The sequence below is a fragment of the Eutrigla gurnardus genome (genome assembly GCF_963514095.1).
Source record: "Eutrigla gurnardus genome assembly, chromosome: 9".
NCBI classification, from domain to species: domain Eukaryota; kingdom Metazoa; phylum Chordata; class Actinopteri; order Perciformes; family Triglidae; genus Eutrigla; species Eutrigla gurnardus.
Window position 1 is genome coordinate 20,137,225 of NC_139923.1, and position 25,605 is coordinate 20,162,829.

Genomic DNA, 25,605 nt, shown 5'->3' on the forward strand with positions numbered 1-25,605 from the left:
TTTTCTCTCAAATCAATCTCCAGGAGTTGGATCAGCTAATTGGGTTATTTGAAATTCTGCTCTACACAACGTACTATTGCTGTGTATCCTTAGAGAGTATAAGCACATTTTTTTTTTTTCATTATTTGGATTCTTCTTTCTTTGGATTCCGTATTTCTGATCATATTGGTATATAGGTTTTTTGAATTGATTGATTCTTTGTTTTTCTGTGAGTGTATTTAACGCCTTGGTTTAATTTGACACGTGACATAATGATTTTTTTTCTCAACAAAGATGCTTTAACAAACAGCAGTGATGTGTGTCTACAGGGAATGGAGGAGAGAAGACAAGATGGGAGGAGAGGAGTTCTATGACATCAAAGAGTAGTCGGTAGCATACGTAGCCTTATCTATAGCCTGTATCCCATGGTTACCATATGCCGGACACAGCTGGGAACCTGGGCCGGAGAAAGCAGGGTGACGCACTAGACACACACATGCACTACAGGACAGCTGGCACCCCTCACAGGTGATCGTAACCATACCTAAACCCGGAACAATCCCACTGTACCTGCATACAGCACTAGCGTCTCGCTCACACAGGGGTGTTTTTCTAATTCCATCCTGGGTTAGAGAGAACACAGAAGGCTAATATCTTCAGCATCTCTAACTGGGAGAGGTAACACACCTCTATCCCCATGAGATCCTCCTGACAGAGAGAGATAGATAGAAAGAGAGAGAGAGAGACAGAGGGGCGGAGAGAGATGTAGGGGGGGGGGGGGTCTGATACGCCGTCAAAGACCGAGACAGACAGAAGGGGAAATAGAAGGACGAGAAAGCAGCACATTATCTCTGTGGAGAGTCCTGGGAGGAACAGCCTGTTTGTAGAGTGATACCTATCAGCTCCCTGGCTGTCTCGGGAGATATTACTGCACTGTGGTGTACTTTACCCAGATAAAACATCCCTGTGTCTCCGATAGAATGACTGAGACAGATAGTGGCAAGGTGAAAGGGAAAGAGGCAGAGAGACTGTCAGACAGATTGACAGACAAAAGATGGGCAGCTGATCGTTTTGTTTTTTAAAAAAAATTACAGCATAGTGGATCCATTTGTGTAGAATATATCGTTTGGCAGTTTCCTTGTATCAAAAGTTAAGATGTATCATATGAAGTCTGAAATCATACTTCACCATATGTGTTTAGCAAACAAGAAAACAACAGAATGCATAAAAGTTCTGTATCATCAGTACGCTGTGTATGTTTATTTGTATTCACATTGCATTTTGGATCTGTTTTTCATGGCTCCTGAGGCTCTGATTGAATAACTTATGATTAATATCAACACAGTCACTGCCACAGTGACTGATTTACCGCAACATTGATCCAGACCTTGAGATGTCATGAAAAGAAGAAAAAAAAAAAGACACAGATTGAACCGCAGGCAAGGTTTTGGGCGACTAAATTATCTGAGCCTGACAACTGAAATTCTGTGTGCGTTGGTCAAAGTGCTGCACAGGATGGAAGCTTTCGTTCCCAATTCTAAGCAATAAATCAAATCATATATTTAATCAGGTGTGTTATGAAAACTAAAGAATAAATCCAGGATTTTATATGTATTCCCACCTGGTTGCTGCTCAACGTGTATATAATATCAATTCGTTGGCCGATGGGCAGCTTCATTTGAACAGTTGGGGATTAACTAAGTTTCTACTGGATAGTTTGCAAAGCAGTTGCTGAGGAAAGATAGAGCACTTTACTCATACTTTGTTCTAAAGTGTTGAAGACTTTCTGGGTACAAGTTTCTAGATAACATCTCATTAAGGTTATTCATCACACTTTCTTAAACATATATCAAACCTGAGTATAGTCATATAGTAATAAAGAATAAAAATGATAGTTAAGTATTAAACAGGACTTTGCAAGCCTGATTCAACCAGCTGGATATGATAGGAAATCAAGCTGCTGCAGCATCGCAAAACGTGTGCGTTTGTTACAACATATTATATTTTTGGAGACAAATCATTTGCCCCTTTCATCTAGGAAATCATTTCTGCACTGTAATTTAAAATAATAATAAAAATATTGGTCAATAGCAAATGTCTAACAAACTGTCCAGCCATAAGGATTCCACCACTTTCCTATTGGTGGACAGATTCAATACTCATCAGAAAACAAAAGTGGTTGTATGGATGAAACATGTAGATTCTACTAAAGGCCATGTTGCTACCTAAATCAAAAGGATTTACTCCCTGCACAGTGGCTATATTAGGATATTATGAATCATTGTTATTCTTTTGGCCACATGGGGTCTACACAACAAGCTGTAAACACAACATGGGCATTGGATGCCATAAACCAGTTGCCTGTTTACACACTCAGCAACATTGGCATTCATGAAAGTTGTTATTTCTAGTCACCTGGCAGACAATTGCCAAACTATTCCCTTTAGTGTGTTGCTCTGTTTTGGCCTCCACAAATTCCCGAGGGTAGCATTGGACCCTTTAGCTGCTAAATGCTCCACTATTTTCATGCTAACCACTGCTGGACAGGAAGGGTAGAGTGGAGCTCTCTGCTGCATGTGGAAACAGGATGATGAGAGCGGTGAGAATGAACCAAAACAGGAAAGTTGTGGGACTGAAAAAAGAAACTTTGAGCTGAAACACTCCATTGATTGTAGCACCAACAACCAGAGGAATCATAATAAAAATGTGTTTAATAAAAACTACAAACGGATCATCATTCTCCAGGAAATGCTGCAGAAAAGGGAGCCAATTTCACAACACCTGATTAATGACCATTTGCTGCACGCCTCATCTCACACATGAGTATTTCCACAATGAGACGCCAGTCAGGCAGTTAGTCAGTCAGTCGGTCTCTAGCAGTCGGGAAGTTTATTGAACACTTGGTTTGATTCGGACAGTTAATTTCATGAGCACCGTGCTGTATTTTGTGTACAGCATTAACTGCTCTACCAAACTACGTTTCCATTCCTGGCAAATTCAGTAAAATTGTATTTTGTAAAATTGGTAGGGTCTTGATAGCAAGGAGGAATAGTCTGCAAATACATTTTAAACTGTGAGAAAATTCCAAGAGTCCCAGGAGAAATGATTTAGTTGATGTTATTCTCGGAGTCGAACGGAGTGTCTTTCTTCTTTGAAGTGTGTGAAAAGCCAATATATTACTTCCATCTCTGATGCATATCATGCATGCTATGAAAAGTGAGACTAAGCATGATGGTAAACTAAGTGTCAGGGTAGAATGGGAGGTCGATTTATAGGGTGAAAACGATACGGGGAGGATCACGTCAAAAGCTGTACTATTATCCTGCACACCGTCGCTTCTGCCTCACCTACCAGGAGTAGTCCTGCATGAAAACATGCACGCGCAAACACAAAAAAAGGAAACAGTCCTGAAATTCATGGGTCCACAGAGAGGCAAGAAAGTGCTTGAAAAGAGGTTAAATGACATTACAAAGACAACCCTATTAGATTATGAAAGATATTCTTAAGTCGGAAACTCAATGATCTGTAATGGGAGTCCTGTGGTATATAAAAGCCTTGCCCTGGAATAATATGTCTCTCTCTCTCCCTCTCTCTATCACACACACACACACACACACACACACACACACACACACACACACACACACACACACACACACACACACACACACACACACACACACACACACACACACACACACACACACACAGAGAACACAAATACAGAGGGCCACCAGTCACATTCTGCATACAATCATCAGCCGACTGTGGCAGCATGTGATAGCAGTCTGTTTGAATTTCAATCGCTGGCCAGCTAGAGTTTCAGTTTGAAATGTATCAGGAAATACCACATTTATCTAATAGACCAACTCAGTGTGAATCTGTTCCCGCACCCTGAGATGAACATCAGAACTTCCGCGTTCTTGGTTGCAAGCCCCTCTGTGTAGCATGAGGTTTAGAAGAAGGATGCAAAACAATTCTTCAACATACTGAAGATGCACAGCTGTGAAGCTACATTACACATATTATAGCACTGCAAATCCTTTTTTTGTTGTTGTAAAATTTGCCAGTAAATACTTTGGTGATGGTCATAAAGAATACATTTCTGTTTGGAAACGGATACTCCTGTTCCCGATCATAAGAGCATACATCCTCCACACACACGCACACACACACACACACACACACACACAAAATGCTTTCACGCCAACCTGAACAGCCGTGACACAAGCCATGTTGTCTGGATCATTAGCCTCATGTATGCTGTAGATCTCACGGTGCACTGAGCCAGGGTCAAGTCAGCCACTCGGTCTGTGTGAGTGAGTGTGTGTGTGTGTGTGTGTGTGTGTGCAGTTGTCCTCTGTCTTCTTGTTTATATCGACATTTTCTATCTTTCTGTCCATCCTACTGACCTGCAGATGAAAGCACACTTCTTACACTTCATCTCCCTTTGATGCCTCTACAGTATCTGTTATCAGAGAGCGCTGTGTTCGTGTGCCTGTGTGTGTGTGTGTGTGTGTGTCCTGCATGCGTGTGTTTTGTCAGCATCAGTGCACACAGTGTGCACAGCAACAGAAAAAGTCGATCCTGTGTATTTTCTGCTTGCTCCAGAAGTCCCTAAATACACCATCAAGGTATTCACAAGTAATCTCCAGCTCCCTGGTCCCCGCTTCCCCATGCTCTTTCACCTTCGCTCGCTCCGCTTCTCACCCCTCTTACAAACTCACAGATACACCCTCATGCCCCCCCCCCCCCCCCCCCCACACACACACACACACACACATCTATCCTTTACTATTTGTCCAAGCCCTGAGTACAACAGAATACAAGTATTCTGTTGTAGTACTTAATCAAGGACAGCTACAAGGCTGAAATGGGTGGTGTGTTTGTGCTTCTATGTGCATGGAAGTGGATGAGAGTGTGACTAAACATGTTGGAAAGCGTGTGTGTGAGAGAGAGGGAGGGAGAGAGAGAGAGAGAGAGAGAGAAAGAGAGAGGGGGGGGAGAAAGATTACCAAACCAATAGTCTCAGTGCTGCTGTGGTGCCATCTACTGGTAGGAAAGCACACCAGCTTTGACTTAATTATACAGAAAGCAGGAGAAGCGGCTGAGATGACACACATTTGCATTCAGGACATACAAATGGGGCGTTCGAATAATGCTGAAATTAAAACAAATCTCTCAGATAAAAAACAAACAAAAAAACATTTAATATAGTGACCGACGTAAAACATTTCAAATAATTGCTGAAATTGGGTTTAACATTTAGCATATTGGATAAGATAACATGACATATGAATGGACATCATACAGAGAACGGAAGACGGTACTGTACAATCTGTAGAATATAGCAGCTTGCAGCATCTTTCAGTGCACACACACACACACACAAACACGCAGAAACATTTTATTCCTCCACAATTATAATGCAGTTGTGATAAAGCCATCCCAATCATTTACACTGCTAAAAGAGATGTGTTAATTTGTTTTAAGGGCCTTTTCAGTCATCTCAGTGACGCCTCCATTACAGATGATGCAGTTACAAAGACCGTCCCTGCTTTTCCATGACAAAGTTTGATGTGATAGACTTTGTGACGCTAATATCCAGAGTGGATTGAAATTGGAGATCTGCCAAGGTCTGAGTGTGGGGGAAGATGATAATTCATTCAGCTCGGGCTGAAACGCACGCATGCTTGTGCGTGCGCACACACACACACACACACACACATTTTCTTTTTTTTCATACTGACACCGCTGAAGAAAAACGTTATAAACACATAAATGTAAGGACATATTCAATGTTGTATGTAGAGCTTGTGTGTACACATGAATGTTACATTTTCTGCTTTAAAAAAAAAAATCATATAAAGCTGACCAGTCATACATTCCTTTCATCTACACAAAATAGCACACACATATATACAGTCAGTGGCTTTGTGATAACATTAAAATACTGAAAATGGAGTTCATTTTGGTCTTTCCATACAGCATACCGTTTATCCGCCTGCCACAACATTCATTTCTCTTGTCATAGATCTATAAGACCCAAATCACCATTAGAGTGCCACAAATACACTCATTATAATACTATGTACAGTAACAACCACTATATCTAAGCCCCCTGGAGATGCATGACGCTTGACAAGAGTGCCCTTCACGTTGCCCTACCACTGGATAGTTCTTTTTCGAAGTGGCTCATTGATGTACTCTTCAAAAGGAGCTGCTGAACCACTGCACTTTGGTGTTAAAACATTCAAGTAATGCCAGGAATCGAGAGTATTCACATACACACATACCACTCTGGTGGGTTTGCTACCATAAGAAAACCTTGAAAAATGAATCAAATCAAATGTCTGCCTGGTCCGCTCCCAACTCAATCAAAGAATGGGTATCTGTTTATGATGCGTTTGAATCACAGTCTTTCCCCCCCCCCATGCATTCATCTATTACGAGTGCTCAGATCAGGAGTCTTAATGATCTGTTGGCTGTGCAGGTACGGACAACATAAAAAAATAAACTAAAACAGGTGTCCTGAGTGCACAGTTTGATTTACAGAAGTAGAGGCTCTAGGTTTGATTTAGTCCCCCTGGTTCTGTTTCATTCTCGAACGAGTCTCTAGACGATCTCAGGGTTGGGGTAATATTTGAAGACTTTGTAGATCCACTGCGTGTAGAAGGGCACGTTGATGAAGATGCCAGGCTGATTGGCCCGAGCGCAGCCTCTGCCATGAACGCTCACTCCCACAATCACCCTGATCTCACCGTCCTGACACACCAGAGGACCGCCGTAATCCCTCTGCAAAAGAAGAAAGAGATTGTTCTCTCGCTCTGTCACAGGTTTAGAGATGACTTTCATCACCATTTAGATTTATGACAAGGTCAAATGGAAGCAAAATGCATTTTTAAGCGCTCGTGACAGACAGCACCATTAGTGAATTGTGAAGTGGACAGTTCTTCTCCAAAGCTAGAAACCACAAAGCCGATGCTTTGATCGCTGATGAAACTTAGTGAAACACTCTCCAGCTGGTGTTTTTTTTTTCTTTTTTTTTTTAACAACGGACCGAATACTTACTACGAATTCAAAGAACATTTGTTTGAAATCTGGATCAAACCGTTCTTTGAAAGGTCTGTGTTGAAATAAGCCGCTAATGTACTCATATATTCACACTGGGTACAATTACTTTGACCAAAAGGCCTGTTCTTGTTTACCAAAGAGGCCTGAACGCACCATTTGAGTTCTAGTGTTTTCCTTCGGATCACTGAGACACATATTTGACCTCGTGTTTTATGGTAAAACTCCTCACTGGGAAAAGAATATGTATGCGTTTACCTCACACACTCCCTCGTTTCTCTTGCCTCCGGCACAAATCTTGGTGTTGGTGATGTGGAGGTTCCCTCTGTGCATCTCTCTGCACCTCACATTACTGACAATGGGCAGATCGACCGCCTTCAGTAGGTCTTCATGGCCAGTGCCTGCAAGAGTTAAAGGTTGCACTTTATTGCCTCTTTTCAGTCGTGGCATATGAAATATAAACTTTTGTAGAACTCAAAGAATTGTAGCGCTGTATCATATTTAGCATGATTTTATTTTCAAAAGCATATATCAATATCAATCATCCCTGATTTTGTCTGTATATTGATCCAACCAACAAGAGCAACTAACTCAGTTGAGAAACATGTGGCCTCTGCTATACAGTAACCTATTATTTTAGAGAGGGTTGTATTACAGTATGTTTTTGCACCTCCAGAATATACTGAATAAACCTGAACTCTTAGAGAGGAAAAGCAATATAAATGCAATAAATTGTAGACCTGGAAAGTAGATACAACAGCCTTAGTAAAAGTAGAATATAGAATACCTTTGGTCTCCCCCCATCCATACATTTTACAAATTGTTCCTTCTGGGATGGAGCAGCCAGCCACAGGTAGCTGAAGCGTATGGACATTGTCAGCAGGAAGGGCAGGCCTGCACGTATTTAATTAACACAGAAAGTACAGCGATCAACATCATGTACAAATTGACAGTATATCAATATATCTTTGAAAATTGTTTTTCCAGGTACTCACTTAGACAGCCTTATGAGGGCTAAACTGGAGCCCTCAGGACCACATATCACATGAGCTATGCTCACTTCCTGCCTCTTGGACCAGTCGGGGGCGCCCTCTTGAATATCTGAGACTCCAAGCCACACCTGATACTCACTGAGGTCTGGAACACTGAAGACAGAGTTAAAACTTAACAGAATATTCAACATTATATCGCTAAAGAGAGTCAGTTCATAACTTGTGCTTGAATAAGAGAAATACATTAGAACTGTACATCTTACATTTAATACACTGAGGGTATAAAAGCAAAATTCACAGTTCAACAGTCAAGCAAAAAGAAAGAGCCGTCATTAACAGACATCGGACATTGAAGTTACCATGAGGAGAAGCACTGTCTGTCAGTGAGGACCCACTCCTCCCGGATTAGTGAACCCCCGCACCAGTGCTGCGACCTGAAGAGAGCACAAACACAAGTGACACATGAAGGAAACCTGGAAAATACCATTAACAAATTAATACTTTTACTCTTAAAAACTGCATGTTAGGAAATCAGAAAAACAGGTATGTACAAAATGGACTTGATCTCATCTCAAACTTGACTGAGGTATTGCAGGACTGATGGTGTGTGTAGAATTAAGACAGTGAATGTGCTTTGAACCGATATACGTATGCATGTATGTCTAAGAATAATGGCCTCCGATACAGCATTTGAACCCCCTCCACTGAAAACAAACATGAAAACTGCTGAAAAAATAAATGCAGTGTGTAAATTTAGTCATGAATTCAAAGGTGGTCTGGGCAGGATGGCCTTTCTTCAGGGAAGAGAGAAATGTGTAGAATGTTAAATGTACCCTTTCTGTATGCTGACCATCCAGCTGCCGTCTGATATGCCCACCGGACCTCCTCCCACAATCCTGGTTCTTTTATGGATAAAACACACCACAGAGGACAGCTCACCTGCAAAAGCAGAAACACACACACACACACACACACACAAATGATCCTCCTTTCATATAATATGCATTTAATTTAAGACATACATATGCATTTACAACCACAGACATACTGTGGTGTCATATTGTTTACACAGTTACAAGTGGCACTTGAGCTGCCTAATGATTCACCATGATAATCATAATATATAAAACATAAGTAGTCCGATGAGGCAATTCATTAAGGTAATTATTGAATATGTTCATGTGACACATGGGTGTCATTTGAACCTTATATGTCAAGAGATTGAGAGGTTCAGCCTCCGTTGTTATGTGCAGAAGAATGAGCCCGACAGATACACACTCACAGAGACAGATGCCACCGCGACAGCATCATTACCTACTGTAATAGCTGGACATAAAAATGACTACATGAGGTTCTGAAAAACACCTTGGAGGCTATCAAATACATATAATCAGCCGAGCCATACGCGAACACAGAGCAGGAGGAGACACTCACCAAGTGGAATGTTGTTCTGTGAAGTACCACCTGAAGAAAGTACAGGAGACAAACAAGGTATTAACTGAAGCAAGATGAAAGGCGACCTCACACAGGGGTGCAAATTTCCCCGAGGCCCTCGTGCTTATCTGCCGTGTCATGTTTCAAATGCAAGATAAACAGTTTTTTCAACATACGTTTCCTTTACTTTCAGGACAGACATTGGTCTCCATTCATTTCTGTACAGTCTGAAACGCTCTAACGCACAATCTGGTTGTGTCATGTAATCCATCAAAGTAAACATCGATGTCCCCGCTAATTTAATATCAACAGTACATTAATCTTGCAGGTTCAAGCAGCTTACACGACTGCACTGCATTACCTTGCAACATTAGTGGAACCGCGACAAGATATCTAACAGTAGATAACATATATTAAAATGTCAAACACAGCAGCATTGTGTGCGAAATGATTGGCTGCGATGAAAAGGATAAGCAGCGTAGGAAATAAGTAGAAAACATGCGCACTTTTCTCCTTTTGTTGAGTAGAAAATAGGCTAAAACATGCTAAATTGTCTCCTTTTTTATATATAAAGAATACAAACCATGCCACAAGTAAATAAACCCTAATTGAAAACAGCCACACACACAATAGCCACGATGGCCCTGGATCCTGGTCCATGTGGGAATAGTTAGGAGCCCATCCCCATCGTCCTGGTGAGTTGTGAATCTCCTCTGACAAACACTAACCTGTGTGTGAAGTGTGTGATTGTGTGTGTAAGGCAGACAGACAACCAGTAATGTACACTACTGAGAGCAGGAAGAATCACAAAGATTCCACACAGACTTACACATATTGTTTTCCACTAACTGTGTGTGATTGTGTGAAGACTTGCATGTACACACTTACATGGTTTTACATTGCAGTAGTCCCAGGGAATGGCAGAGTTGTTGGTGTAACACCAGGGGCCGTGTTTGTCTTTATCAGGATTTCTGCAGTAGTTTCCCTCCAGGCCGGTCGTCAGCATGCCCCTCTCGCCACTGGACAAACATGCGAGCACAAAAAAGCTCCAATAACTTATCTCTCATCGACATTCAGCAGGCCCAAAAGAATCATTTTCCAAACCAAAAAGGACGTTTTTGTTTTCCCCTGCCTTACGCAGATAATCCGGCTGTTGATGAAGGAAAAAAAAAAAGGATTTTAGCTGGTGATTTATAACGATTAGTAAAAGCTGAACAAATTTTGTCAGACAGGATCTGGACAGTCAAACTACACAGCTGTGTAGGCTCCGTCCCTCCGGACAAGATAAGGAGGTGATTTGCGAAGGAATTACTCACTGAGACAGTATGCACCCACCTACACTCACATAACTAATACACGCTCATGCAGACATGTATCCCACACATGGGGGGATTCTCGTAAGAGTTTTAAAACCACAAACAGAACTCTTTCCCACACTGAATTCCTAGTAGTCAGTTAGGTGGAGAATTGTAAGAGGACAGAGATGTATGGAAGAAACTGGGTAACAAATCAAGGCGATCCAGAGTGTGTTATGTTTCCACGAGCTAGCATAACATCCAGCTCTCGCTGTGTTCCGATCACAATATCCCCCATTAAACTCTGAGCCTTCAAGCACTTAACTGATGTCACCTGGTAAATGGTTGAGAGGCTGCAAGGGATTGAAATGTAAATACAAATGGGTCAGCAACTTAAAGAGTAACTAAACCACCAAACCTATTTTTTTATTTATAGGGACCAGTATCTGGTCCGATATCAGAGCTGTGCTGTGACAGCAACGTGACGTTAACCTCTCATTGTTGAGCCTAATAAACCGCCCAGCTGCAACAATAATCTGATGCACAAACATGTTGAATCCATCATTTATCGCCAGCTGGAGTACGTGCTCAAAACAAACAGACCCCTATATGCCTCCTTCTAATGGGTGGGTACAGTTTATTTGTCGGTGAACAACAACTACAACGCCTCAAGACCTGTGAGGAGACACAGGCTAAGTTCCTGTGAAAGGTCCACAGAAAAGAGAGAAAGACTTGTGCTGGTAATGCTACACTGGTTATGGGTTTTCTCCACTTTTTAGGAGCATCTTTTCAATTTTCAGGATAGATGCAGTTCAGCCAAAACTCTAGTTCCCACTAGGACAAATCATGCAAAATAATAACATTGACCACCATTGCTATGCCGATGACACCCAAATCTATGTAGCACTATCACCAAACGACTATCGCCCCATAGATCTTCTGTGCCAGTGCATTGAGCAAGTCAAAGACTGGATGTGCCAAAACTTCCTACAACTAAATGAGGATAAAACTGAGATAATTGTTTTTGGTGCTAAAAAAGAAAGGTTTAAAGTTATTCAACACCTTCACTCTCTGTCCCTGAAAACCTCAAACAAAGCCAGAAATCTTGGGGTCATTATGGATTCTGATTTACATTTCAACAGTCACGTTAAATCAGTAACAAAATCAGCCTACTATCACCTAAAAAATGTAGCAAGACTTAGAGGGCTCATGTCAGCTCAAGACTTAGAAAAACTTGTACATGCCTTTATTACTAGTAGGCTAGACTACTGTAATGGTCTCCTTGCAGGTCTTCCGAAAAAAACTGTCAGGCAGCTACAGCTTGTTCAGAACGCTGCTGCTAGAGTTCTTACAAAGACCAAAAAATGTGAGCACATTACACCAATTCTTAAATCCTTACATTGGCTCCCTGTATGTCAGAGGATTGATTTCAAAATCCTCCTGCTCACATATAAATCACTACATGGTCTAGGACCGAAGTATATCACTGATATGCTCCCACTACATAAGACTTCTAGACCACTAAGATCTTCTGAGACCAATCTGTTAGTGATTCCCAGAGTAAACAACAATCACGGGAGAGCATCATTTAGTCACTATGCAACGAATGGCTGGAATAAACTTCCTGAAGATGTAAGACTTGCCCCAACTCTGACCACTTTTAAAACTAGACTGAAAACTTTTATGTTCACCATAGCTTTCTGCTAAATATTTTAATGTCTGCACTGTTTTTAATTATTGCAAATATGTTTTTATTCTCTTTTCTTTCTGTAATGCATTTTTAAATTTTTTATTATTTTCTTTTAATTCTTCTATTTTTTTTTCTTTTTCTTCTCACTTTGTTTTATGATGTGAAGCACTTTGAGTCTGCCTTGTGTATGAAATGTGCTATACAAATAAAGTTGCCTTGCCTTGCCTTGCCTAGTTCAGTTATTCTCTAACGTGACTATGTAACCCTGATCATATGATGCACAATTGTGGGTTTAAAAAAAAATGAACATCTCCGATGCTCTTGCCATACCAGACGAGAGGTAATTCAAAATAATATTTTTACTTGTTTTGGCAAAACAGCTTTGATAAGCAAAATTAAAAGAAGTGGTTGATGAATCAATCGATCAGGTGTGTAATAAAGACTCTCTTTGCATCCCTCTGACTTCATATGTAGCTTAAAACCATAATGTTTCTACATTCATTTAATATGCCAGGCTGAACATGTGCAGACCTCTTTTGTTACTGTTTTTGTTGTTTTTTTACGCCTGCACTTCCCTTGCTATCCCCCACTTTAATGTCACAATGCTATTATTTGTGGTTAATTCCTTCAGGCAAAAAGGACGCAGAAATGCCGACTTGTGAAAAGTGACCACGAAGGGCTTCAAAATGTCTGCAAGAGAGCCCTCAAGCACTTAACAATTTGACACTCCTAAACAATTACAGACATTTGCGGGAAAGCACCTCAAAGTCCACGAGTCCGTGAGTGTGGACATGTGTGGGATCGGGCCCGTGACTCCCTTGACCTGATGTTTTACCCCTGGGCAGGAGCCAAGAAGTGGAGCTGATTGGCTTTGAAGTGTTCTTACAAAGGAAGGGTTTGGGGTCAAAAGGTGAGGAGTAAAGTGTATATCCCCAAGCCAAGTTATCACTCTGAGTCATTCCTGCTGAGTTAGGTCATCTTCAGGGAAACACTTCTCTTGTCATTAAGAGAAGCTGGAGAGGGCATTCGCTGCACCCACAGGAGCCACAAAGAGGCCTGACTGGATCTGCTAACAACAATAATGTCGTAAAGTCGTAATAGAGGTCAAAAATAGGACGCCGGCCCGCACTAACCACCACGTCTCAGGTTTGTGCACATTCCCGCCGCACACTGAGGCCTGTCATTGCACAAGCTTGTATCACAAAGAGCTTATTTCTTAAATACATCTTTCTCCTTTTGAGAGCCACAAAACATGCATTTGTTGTGTAATGGTGGTGCAGGTATGTCGACATCGTAGGAGGAGTTTGGGGAAGGTTATTAGGTCAGAACGTTGCAGGGATCCAGTGTGCTGACCTGTTGCTGTGGTCTGTCCAGGGAGCACAGGGAAGGTTTGATCTCGTCCTTGACTGCTCTCCTTGGTAATTCTCTCCAAAAACTTCATAGCAGTCTGGATTTAGAAAAAAGAAAAAGAAAAAGAAAAGGAGATCAAATGAGAAAGGCATACTTTGCAAAGTTGCAATTTACATCCACGTCTGTGGAAAATGACTTAATCACAGACACTTGGGTGAAATTGTCAGAATTAGCATATCAATCACCAAATTCTATTCAGTCCAAGGGGATGTTTGTGCCAAATTTGAAGAAATGTGCTCATGTTGTTCCCGAGACATACATACAACTCTTAGTTTCTGAGCTCTAGTGGTTGTGATTGGAGAACAGACATGGCTGGGAACACAAAGAAGTCGTCTAGAACGATGCCTTAGAAAAACGCAGGTCAAAATAAGGGTTGGAAGCTGTCCATCACCCTCACTTCTATATGGGAACGCAATCAACCCTCCAGACTAGACCACAACTTTATAATAAACCCAACGCAAGGCTACATACTCTCAAAGACATGTCCCTATAAGATCCCTCGGGACATTTTCATTGAGTGCTCCCCGCCACAGATCTACATCTTTAACTTTCAAAAGTCTTGCTACCCCAGAGAGACTCCCATCCAGCACTAATCCTTCCTCTCCATCTTTCGCTGTCCAGTGAGACCTGACGATCCTGCGCCGCTGTCAGAGTTCATTTATGTGAGATGACGTGGTCAGTCCTTCCCACAGTCCTATAGGGCCGCAGTGCTCCGCGGGGATGGAGGAATACGTGGTTACGAGCCAATGTGCGGTTACAGAGTCTCGTGTGAACTCATTCACAAAATGATGAACACATAGACTGTATCCTTGTAGTGAAAATCAGCTTGGAATAAAGCTGAGTCTCTCACCGCTGACAGGCTTGTTTTGGGCGCCGCACTGAGGGATGTTGGTGCAGGACATTTTGCGGAGCCTTGGGTCCGTAGTGAAGCACCATGGGAATTCTTGGCCATCTGGATTCCGACAGAAGTTTTCTCTCAGGTCCCTGGAAAACACAGATAAAGTCGTCCTGTAATCCGCTCGGATATAAGTGCATGCAGGTGGGTGAGTGAGTGTGTGGACGGCTGTCTTATGTGAGAGTCTGACTCACTTGCAGGGGTAGGCTTGAGGTACGAACGTGTGGTTGTGGGGATACTGAGAGTCCCAGCGTTGGCAGATGAGTCCGGTGGGCATGATGTCTACCGTCCCCCTATAACCCTCTCCTCTGCCCTGGACACACTCTGTTGTCTCCACCACATTGCTTTTAGGAGGAGTTTCTGTGAAATAGCAAAAGATAAATGAAGGCGTGGGTGACTTTGTTCATGGTAACATACAGCATAATTACTTACCAGACCCAGATAAAGGAAATAGTCTAGATTTAGATTAGCTCTCTGCTTTTTTTGAACAACCCAAGCTTTTGGTTTTACAGCGTGATAAAACAACAAAAAAACAAGTACAGTAGTAAAGACTCTATCCTGTGGTTTTATAGTTGAAACATGAAAGGTGTTACAACTCCTTAAGAAAAAATAAGCTTTGTATTTCCACATTTGCTTGCCTTGCCACACTTTTCTCAAACACTTACACTCAATGGTTTTTGAACACTCAGCATTAAACACTGAACCTAACAGCAGGTAGCTCATAATTACATTTGTGTAATTCCACGTCGGTACATATTCTCCCATTTGACTGTAAAACACAAACATTCATTAAAACATGAAACGGAAATGTTTTGGCTTGCTGATTTTTGCTGCCATTTAAATGGTAGGCAAAGACAAAGCCAAATGTGTTTGAAACGGTGGACGGAGAGATGTGGGAGACTGAACTTTCTAAGAGTGAGGCAAACTTCAGCTCACTCTTCACCTTTATGAACCACGGCACTGCACTGGAATCTCGATAGATTGTAGAATAATATTCTATGTGACACGCATGGCAAGTTACACATTTTCCATTTGCCTTCTCCTTTCATTACCATCTCTCCCACTCACACAGTTCATGTAGAGGTCCTAACTCGTCGTATAAAATCCCAACAACATAAAATGGTCCACAATTTGCTCTGATCAGGAGTGATGGCCCAATCTATTGGCCTAAAAAAATCTTGCAGTGTTAACATGAAAGTTGCAAATACTGATTATAATCAGAAACAAAAGTATATGAAGAGTAACAAGCAAGTAAATTAGCCACAAGTAACACAGCCAGTGCGACATGATGAGTGGCTAAACAGCCTCAATGTCTCGGACCACCTTCTCTCTACATAACAGCTCATTCTACAGATGTAGGAGAGCCGGTATAATGAGGCTGATATGGCCCCGAATTGGACAAACAAGGCCGGGGAATCTTATCTGCTCTACTTTGCTTTGCAGAGGGGGGCTGCTCATTACGCACAAGTTACACAAGTTCATCAGCCCCAACATTGTGGGCCATTGTGTCCGGCGATGTGCAACGCTGCAGATCTCCAAGACTCTAAAAACAGACATTTTCGGTCCATACAATATGTCTAATAATAGACGTGCACTAGTTGTGACAGTAAACACGAGAGCAGGCTTTGACAAAAGAACACTTTGTCTCTCTCCTCTCCGCCTTGTTTTGATTAAGAATAACTGGGTCGTAAACTTGGTCTGTTCCCAACCCACTCCCATATCAGAGAGAGGGAGTGAGAGAATAGAGAGCGAGACAGATTTTTTTAGGGGTAGTGGGGAGGAGGGGGGGATAAAAGAGGGGAATAGTGAATCACTGGGTCCACATGGAGGAGTTCCATCTAGTAAACATGGTGCCAGGACTGCTGATGATTCCAGCAGGCCAGTCACAGCCTCAGGAGGAAGGAGCTGTGCCCAACAACAACACTGCTCTCTCTGCTTTATGTCCTGTACCAGTGTAATAAGTTGGAAATGACTTACATTATATCACTTTCAAGTCCCGATACATTGGCGACCTGTCCGGGGTGTACCCTGCCTTTGCCCGATGTCAGCCGGATTTAATGTGATCGAAGCGGGAGAGTCATTAAAACCAGTCTGCATTGATCTACAAAGTGCTGTGGTTGATTGTTGCGCTGTCTGCTGTCAACAGCTACTCTCCGCTGTATGAAACGGCTCGCCTTCAGATGCTGCAGGGATACCATGAACTGAAGGACACACATATGCTGCAGCCTCCGAGACGTGGCGTGCTAGAGTGCTAACCCGCACGCACGGCTGTTCGCTGTGTTCAGCCTCGTAAACATGCCTGAAAACGACACCAGGCTGCCACAGTATAACCATAAACACATCTATACACATCAGACTGGTCGCTTCTATGAACTGTGACACCACTGGGGTGTGACGTGGATTGGAGTATTTAATGATCACCACATCTGCTTATCGATATTGCGCTTATACGTGGCGCTGCTGCACATGGACCGGAATAGAAGGCGTGCATGGAGACTCCTACACAGGTTGAGCACCTACCATCTAGAACTTGGCGTGTTTTATTTAAATTGCAACTGAGGGGAAACACGCGCCTGAGGTGATATTTGCGTGTATACTGACCTGCCGCGTTATCCTAGCATAAGGTTACCTGGACCAGCAAACAAGCTGCCTTCTTGTAACGCAGTATTACTTAGATTTATAACTGTAATATACAAGTATTGTTTTGGAAATTGTAATCCCTAGGGACAGTAATAATATTACAGTAACACATTGCTGCCCAACACTGATTGCAGGTCAACTGAGAGCATGCATCGGCTGATACACTTCTCAGTATAGACACCACGCCAGATGTGACACAAACACCTAGCGCACACATCAATCACGCTGCTTACACTAAGTGTACGGGGTGTAATGAAAGCAATCTGCCTGTAGTGTGTGTGACCCTGGTGTTGTGTCTGCGCGTGTAACAGGAGGTTAATGTGGAGCAGTAACTGAGCCCGGTGCAGTTTGACCGCCACACATAAGAGCTGGCATAGAACAATAAACAGCAGTCCAGTGGCGCAGAGGGAAAATAAACATTCTGGCTATTAGAGAAGACATAACAGAGCCAAACCAAAGAGGGGAAGTCTGAGTGTTCACGCCTGTGTGTGTGTGTGTGTGTGTGTGTGTGTGTATTCCATAGTATAGCCAATGAGAGTGAGTGGTAAAAAATTCAAAAGAAACAGGAAGTTGCAAACTCTGGTGCTGTCTGTCACACTTCACAGAACAGCAACACACCCACGTACAGATATGCACTTCCACTTAACATGCATGACATTATATCACACACACAAACAAGCAGACATGCGCGCGTGCTTACCACAAACTTTGATGTCACAGTACTCCCAGGGTGTGTTTGGGTCTGTGGTGAAGCACCAGGGTCTGTGGCGTCCGTCTGGGTTCCTGCAGTAGTTATCGTCCAGGCCCTTGTCGGGGTACCTAATGCAAAACGAGCAGTATAATAACTTCAATGGTCAACAACAAAAATGTACCACACTGTTGCATGACATAATAGCGCAACTCTGACTTTTGAAAACACCTTAAAGCCCAGAGGCGCCTGAAACGAGACCCACGTTTCCATGTTCCTTCTGAATAGAAGTGGAGAGCCAATTCGCTCTTGCGCGTTAATTGAAGCATTACTAGCTGGAACGGTGCGAGGACGCCATCTGTGAATCTGTTCAGAGCTCATGGGAGTGAGGAAGATAATAGGCTGCCCCACTACAGGTGTTCTACAGTAAGGCATCCCAGAGTCCCACATCCCTCCAAGCCTCCAGCCTGCGGGCGTGCATCATCAGGCTGTGGGACCCTCTCATTGCATTAGAGCTGCGAGCAGTCTGGGACCTCGTTTACACAAACCCTGGGGTGATTAAAGATGTGTTAACGAGTCCCCGCTAATCCAGACCACCTGCCGTATGACAAGCTCCAACATACTCTAGACACGGAGACGCATGCACACGGCAACGAGGATCATGTAAGGAATACTAATACAGGCTAAAATGCATGGCCTCCCTAAAATAGGTATGAGCTTATCTATATGGCTGGACACAAGTCACTGAGAGCTTAAAGGATTCTTTTTAATCTATTGAGAATTTGAAGGGATTTTGGACAATTAAGTGAGAATAAAGAGTTTTCCCAGCATAGCTCTGCTAAAAACATACAATCATACACTGGATTCTGATAGCATTCCTGCAGGGAAAAGGCACACTGGCTGACTCTAAATCACTCCAGAGTTAGTGCACTCCGACCACAGGAAATTAGTGTGTGAACTTATCACACGATTTATTCTCATCATGGTCTTTGCTGTAAATTATACCTATGCATGTGTGTGGGCCTAAGTGTGATTGAGCACGCACAATTAAGCGCTATGATGAGTGATGCAGACAAATGTGTGTGTGTGTGTGTGTCTGGGTGGGTGTGTGGGTGTGTTACCTCTTGGGATGGTACAGGTGTTTGTGTGGATCTTCCAGGTCCCAGCGCTGGCATTCCTTTCCACTCTCTGTGTGGTCCATGGGTCCTCTGTAATCATCCCCATTACAGTTCATACACTCAACTACTCACGCAAAACACACGCACACACATCCACAAAACACACGGAGCAACAGCTTAGAGGAACACAGACTCAAATTACCAACAAAAATCACAAAAAAACTGACAGAAAGGACTGAATGAAAATAAGTCAGGATACTTTTTGGATTTTCCAATGTGATGAATCTCTCCTAAGATCAGATATTAAACACAAACACTTAAGGTAAAGACGCACTTATTATGCGTCACGTTAAAGACAGCAATGATCTCTTTGATGTGGAGAAGGCACCATGTTTTGCAGGATGACTAGTCCACGCTGTCTAGTGTAAACAAGAGAGAGCCCACCGATTAGAAACAGATGTTTATGAGTCCACTGCCTGCATGAGAGAGCGCATTTACTTGTGATTGCACACGCCAATGCTCGCATGTCCATATGTGTGTGTTTCCTATTAGGGCCAGCTAATTTTCTGGAGAACCCCATCCAGTACATTTCCGTCTGATTGAACGCAGGCTCTCCATCAAAATAAGAGCAATTATCTCTGTTGTGCAACCTGTGATAACCCGACGGGGACCCCCTCATGTGAGTTGGCAGCAAGGATTCCCATCCTGTTTTATCGAGCCACAGTCGGCTCCTTATTTAGGTGATCCAGTGTCACACATGCAGAGGAAACAACCCCTCTGACAGCACCGACCCCCAAAGATTAGATAACAGAGGTCAGCGTCATCCCTTTCTTCATCATCAGTAACACTGTGGCTCAAACACCAGTGGGAAGGTGTTATACTTATGCCAGCCCATAACACCCATAACTCCCAGAAATCAGCAGTTACCTTGTGTGCACAGGGAAGGATAAAGTAGCTAATATATATATATATATATATATATATATATATATATATATATATATATATATATATATATCCCTATAAAAGGAGATGGCAGGGGATTAATATCCTCTAACTTTCCGACACCAGCCTCTTTAGGTTCAAAGCATTTACAAAACCCTGAACCAGAAAGAATGAGAGAGGACAGCTTAAACTGAGCCACACACCTGGAAATGGCTGCAGCCAATCCCACACACACACACACACACACACACACAGATGTGGAGTGGAGCACAGTAAGAGCCAGTGTTGCTTAAATCCTAATTTGCTGCAGCTCATTTCAGACTATCAAGCCTCCATTGGCGAGGCAATTTGCAACGTGGAATGGACATTATTTTAAGATAAATGTCTGCCCAAATACATACAGAAATATGTGTGTGTGTGTGTGTGTGTGTGTGGCCTACCTTGTGAACACTGTGGTAAGCCACACTCCTGATGTCTGAGCCGGGGGTCAGTGGTAAAGCACCATGGGCCAACAGTGGAGTTGTCCGGGTTGCGACAGAAGTTTTCTCTGAGGTCCTGCTTCCTGAAACTCTTAAGCATGAATCTGTCGAAGAGCAGAGTTGCAGTTACAACAGAAATGACACATAAAACAAGTCCGGTTGCCAAGCATTTCAGCTGGCATGCAGAGCACACCGTCTCTGTGGAAAAACACCCAAGGTCACATTTTTATACCTCTCCGATAGAGTGACACATTCTGCACGCATGTATGAGCGAGCTGCTGCCAAACGCCTGGAAACACGACGGGTGATAAAGGAACAAGTGTGAAAGTAACGGTGACGTTGTTGACGACAGAAAACACGTTGGTGGGTTTTCCATGAGGCTGGTTCTGTGTGAGTGTAAACACACTGACTCACGTCTGCAACATCGGGCGAGCACATGGCTGCGATCAACAGTTGTGATCGGGGACGCAGTGTTGTCTTTGAGTCAAGCTGTGTTTTTCCACATGGCGGTGATGAAAAGTGGACGTTCTGAAGAAGCTAATGACAGGTAGAGGAACGAGTTTTCCATGGCTGAGAGTCGACTGATGAAACACACAAAGCGCCTGGGTTTAATTACCTGATCAAGAGATGTCATTAAGAGTCTGATAAAGCAGGTACACTGGACGTACAAACGTACGCCCTCTTTGATTCGCCTGCCGTGGTGACATCTCACTACAAAACCTTTCAAAGTAACGTAATACCTCTGAGCAGAGGGGGGAGTGGAGAAGGAAGGAGGCGGCGGTTCAAAGATAATAAAGGTCCAAGACGAGATGTACTGCATGTGTCGTTTCTGAGCTTCTCTGATGGTTATTCATATCTGGCAAGTAATAAACTTGCCCTCAGAAGAATTATGATTCTGGTATTTTCTTTGTTCTCCCTTGACACACAATATTACGCCTTTTTTTTAATTATTTTAACAAAGATGAGGCCAAAAGATAACATACTGCAAGTTGTTCTGTGTCACATTTCAGAAACCATAACAGCCTTTTTCCCACCTAAGATAAAATCTACAGTATATTAAATTAGACGTAATCTGGTTGATTACCGGGCAATTCATTAAATTATCTTTCATAATCCTATAGAAAGCTTATTTGTCTTTAAACTCCACTTAATTGGCTTTTTTTTGTATTGGGATCTAAATCAGAAAATATTGAAAATAAGCTTCATCTGGGAATTCAGGCAGGGGATGTACCAAAAATGTAACCAAAGGCAGCATGTAAGATATGATCCTAATCCCAGTAAAACACACACACACACACACACACACACACACATACACCTAGATAAACAGCAGAGCCGCAGCAGGAAATGATCTGTGACTCTGTAAAGCGTTACAATGAGGTCAGTTCTGATGAATGACTGCTCCCAGGAGCATAATCAACCCTTAATATATCATACGCATATATACACACACACACACACACACACACACACACACACACACACACACACACACACACACACACACACACACACACACACACACACACACACACACACACACACACACAGACACATACAGTGTAGCCCCTAGCTACTAGCTAATTGCATCACTAACAGACCAACACTAACAGTAAGAAGCAGCTTTAACATCACTTGGTTTGACATTCTTACTTGTGTTCGTGAGGAATAGGAGAGGCCCAAGCCTGGCATACGATCCCGGTCAGAGTCACCGACCGCCGTCCCCTGTAGCTCTCCCCCGTACCCACAACACACTCCCTCACGTAGTCTGGAAGACAGAGAGGGACGAGTCAGAGAGACAAGAGGCCAGCACAAGAGAGTCAGCAAGTGGGATGAGCCAACAACCTCGATTGCAGCGTGGTGTACACAGAGCCAGTGTGGATGATGAAGAAAACAGACAGAAGGAGACGCTCGGCTATAATGCCGAGCTTAACAAGGACGAGACAACGCCAAAAAGCAAAATCTGTTTTCCTAATCTTCTGCACAACATTTGGAGGCAGTGAAATGGGCTACACAGCCTGCATGCTCACTCCTGTGGTCAGTCTAGTGGGATGGGGGGGCGGGGGTTCCATCGTTTACGCAAAGTTAATGACAGAAAATGAGCCATAATGTGCTACCACACAATAAACACAACAATGGTCCTTGCCCCTTCCTTAATTTGCTCTCGAGGGGGGGGCATAACAACAAAGACAGGCATTTATAGCGTTATGAAATTCTCCTGCATGTATTTAAAACAGACTTGAAGTGACTCTTTAGATGTTTTTTTTCTGATGGAAAGATCTGGTGATGAAGGGAAACAGAGACTTATATCAGCTGGTAAGGAGGAACAGTAGGGAGCACCTTTCTTTTGATACAGTTGGTAGTTGAAGTCCGGTTGAGTCTGAGCTCCTGGTGAGTTCCTGTCGAACGACAGCCACTGGCATTTCCTGTTGTTATGATCATAGAGGAATGCTCTGAAGAAAAGGAGAGGAAGAAGACAGAACAGAGAAAAAAAAAATGAAGTATACATAATGACAGAGCAATTAACCGAGTATGCTCCATGAGTAGCGAGGAGGCCTGCCAAACAAGACGGACCACGTCCATCAACCCTGTGCATTGGCAGCCGTTCGGTGTGGATGAGTGAAAAGGGGCACAAACATACCTGCAGCTGAACGGGAGTCTTCTGTTGCGGCTGCAGACTTTGGCACACTTCGCCATGCTCTGCTTCTTGGTTCTGGTCATGTGGGAGGAATCGGGAGACATGACAACCAGCTGTACGCCGTCAGTCCTCTGGTAGTCCTGGAGCGCATTTCTTTTGCCCTCTGACACACAATTACATAACGTGACCATTCAGCAGCGTTTACAGTTTGTTAATCATCCTAATCTTTTGTCTGCGTTGAGGATGACGAGAAACAAGGGTTATAATTGTTGTTTAATAATTATATTAATTAACACAAACACACCAGCAAACCCCCTCTCATGGGGTCTGTGAGGCGGTTTATGTGCTAATGAGCCCAGCTTGCACACTGTGCAACAGCATGTCATGTGTGAGTGAGTCTGCTTGTAATCTAAGGATTAGATAGGATCCCCCCCTACACACACACACACACACACACACACGGTGACGCATGTTGCCTCAGTTGTTAGCAGGTTCTTTGCCAATTCAGAGAGTCAGGCGCACATTTACATTGAGGACCCCCCCCCCCAAAAAAAAAACCCCTTTCCCCTCCTGTTAAGTAGGACCTGAAAGGCGCGTCAGGAGCTCTTATCAACACAGAAAAGCAAAGGGTAAAAACCCAACTTAATCATGTCGTGTTTTCTGTTTGAAAGGTTCCCGGGAATCTGTTGGTTCTCTGGCGTAAACAACACAAACATCCGAGGTGTTGTTTGACGTTTGGGGGATGCGGGTGAACAACCTGAGGATCACAGAGGACCGGATGCGTCACGTTCGTCCGATCCTCAACTTCCAGCGTTCACGAGGAGCCGCAACCCCGCGCGTTATAGGATGCCTGCTAGTGTTTTTTTTTTATTCACATTATCATAGAGTTGATTTATCTAGTGATGTATTCGGTGCGGAGTGACAGCACTACGCCAGGAGTTAAGATTAAAAAGCCTCAGCTCGTTATAATAAAACGCATCTTTATTTCTAACGAGAATGGAGAACTTAAGAAACGCATCTACTCGAGATGGCACTTCAACCACGCTGATGTTATCCTGTTAGAGGCAACAAAATATGTCACAACTAATAAAACACTACATCTATTGATCACATGAAGATCGTTAAAAGCCTCTCTGAACTCGTGTTGGACCATCTGTCTTTGAACGGAGCGCAGACCGACGCGTCAGTGACACCAGCTCCAGCCCCGACGTTGGTGAGCAGAAAACGCTTCCATCCAAACTTACCAGAACAAGACATGACGAAGAGTCCGAAAATGAGCTTGTAAATCCACATCGCCGCGTCACAGAACAACAGTTGAGGAACAAATGGAGGGGAGGGAGGGGGAGAAACGCTCGGTGTGTGCTGTCGGGCTGACTGCGAACCAGGAGATGTTGCCTCCACCACTGCGCGGAGGATGCGTCTCCTCTCTAAGTACTTCCTTGCCTCCCTCCCTCCCTTCACTCCCTCCCTCCCTCCCTCCCTCTCTCTCCGTGCGTATGTATGACTTTATCTCATCCTCACCTTTGCTTTCTCTTTTCCAAACAAGTGTTCTTCATTGGCCTGAGTGTTGTTGCCAAAGCTGAGAAGTGTATGCTCTATGTCAAATCCACATCTTTATCCACCATAATCAAGACCTTGTATTCAAAGAAAACATGAGGGTTCTGTCTCTCTCAGTTTCTTTGTCTGACTTTGTTCCCCCGCCCTCCTTTCTTCCCCATTTACACCACTCAAATATGGAAAAAAATATATGCAAAATAAACAAAAAGTATTGATTGAAGTCTTCTGAATTATGCACTAACAGATGTAAAAAATCCTATGCAACACAATTCTGTACAATTACTACCAACAGAGGCACAATAAAAATCCCTGTGGAGAAAAACTGGAGCCTAATAACGACTCTGTCCAACCCTCCCTGTCACGCTGCAGCATCCCACTCAATCATTGTCTTGTAACTTTGTTTTTTTTCCCCCCACCAAGATCACCAAACGGTGTGCACAATGAGACAGATATTGACAGGCACTTGTCAGCGCCGGGAACCTCAGTGGGGATGTAAAAGAGGAGGGGGGATGTTTATGCTACTCTCCTTCTTCCCCCTTTGTCAGATAAGAAGCAAAGTTACAGGAGGGGGTGGATGAGGATGGGAGATCCCAATCCATCTCCTGAGTGTCACCTCTATTCCCAGCGATGACGGCGCGATAGGAGACACTTAGCTGGCCTCAGTTTTTTCTCTAAACGCCTCTGATGTCATAGAGCAGCGCTCCTGTCCTCCAGCCTGATGAGGTGTAGAGTACATACAGATAGTAGATTTTGAGTTACTGCATCATGGGGGAT

The 25,605-nt window shown here is 43.3% G+C and overlaps 1 protein-coding gene across 1 annotated transcript; it reads right to left on the minus strand.

Annotated features, from left to right (window-relative positions):
- Positions 1-5,160: 5,160 nt before the first annotated feature.
- On the minus strand, positions 5,161-24,663 carry hgfb (hepatocyte growth factor b). The gene is made up of 18 exons (XM_084018470.1): positions 24,519-24,663; positions 23,278-23,437; positions 22,977-23,089; positions 22,290-22,404; positions 20,598-20,740; positions 19,216-19,336; positions 18,107-18,225; positions 14,961-15,126; positions 14,722-14,855; positions 13,815-13,908; positions 10,365-10,495; positions 9,477-9,506; positions 8,876-8,981; positions 8,402-8,476; positions 8,046-8,195; positions 7,838-7,944; positions 7,309-7,451; positions 5,161-6,774 (listed from the first exon to the last, which is right to left on the minus strand). Exons 1-18 carry the CDS (start codon positions 24,565-24,567, stop codon positions 6,595-6,597), a joined length of 2,136 nt encoding a protein of 711 aa, XP_083874596.1. The 5' UTR covers positions 24,568-24,663; the 3' UTR covers positions 5,161-6,594.
- Positions 24,664-25,605: the final 942 nt, after the last annotated feature.

Excerpts from the sequence above, each read along its gene's own strand:
- hgfb (XM_084018470.1), bottom strand. The coding sequence starts at position 24,567 with ATGTGGATTTACAAGCTCATTTTCGGACTCTTCGTCATGTCTTGTTCT. Across the intron at positions 23,438-24,518 it reads CTTCGTCATGTCTTGTTCTG|AGGGCAAAAGAAATGCGCTC; the intron begins GTAAGTTTGGAT and ends ATTGTGTGTCAG. Across the intron at positions 7,452-7,837 it reads TGGATGGGGGGAGACCAAAG|GCACTGGCCATGAAGACCTA; the intron begins GTATTCTATATT and ends TAACTCTTGCAG.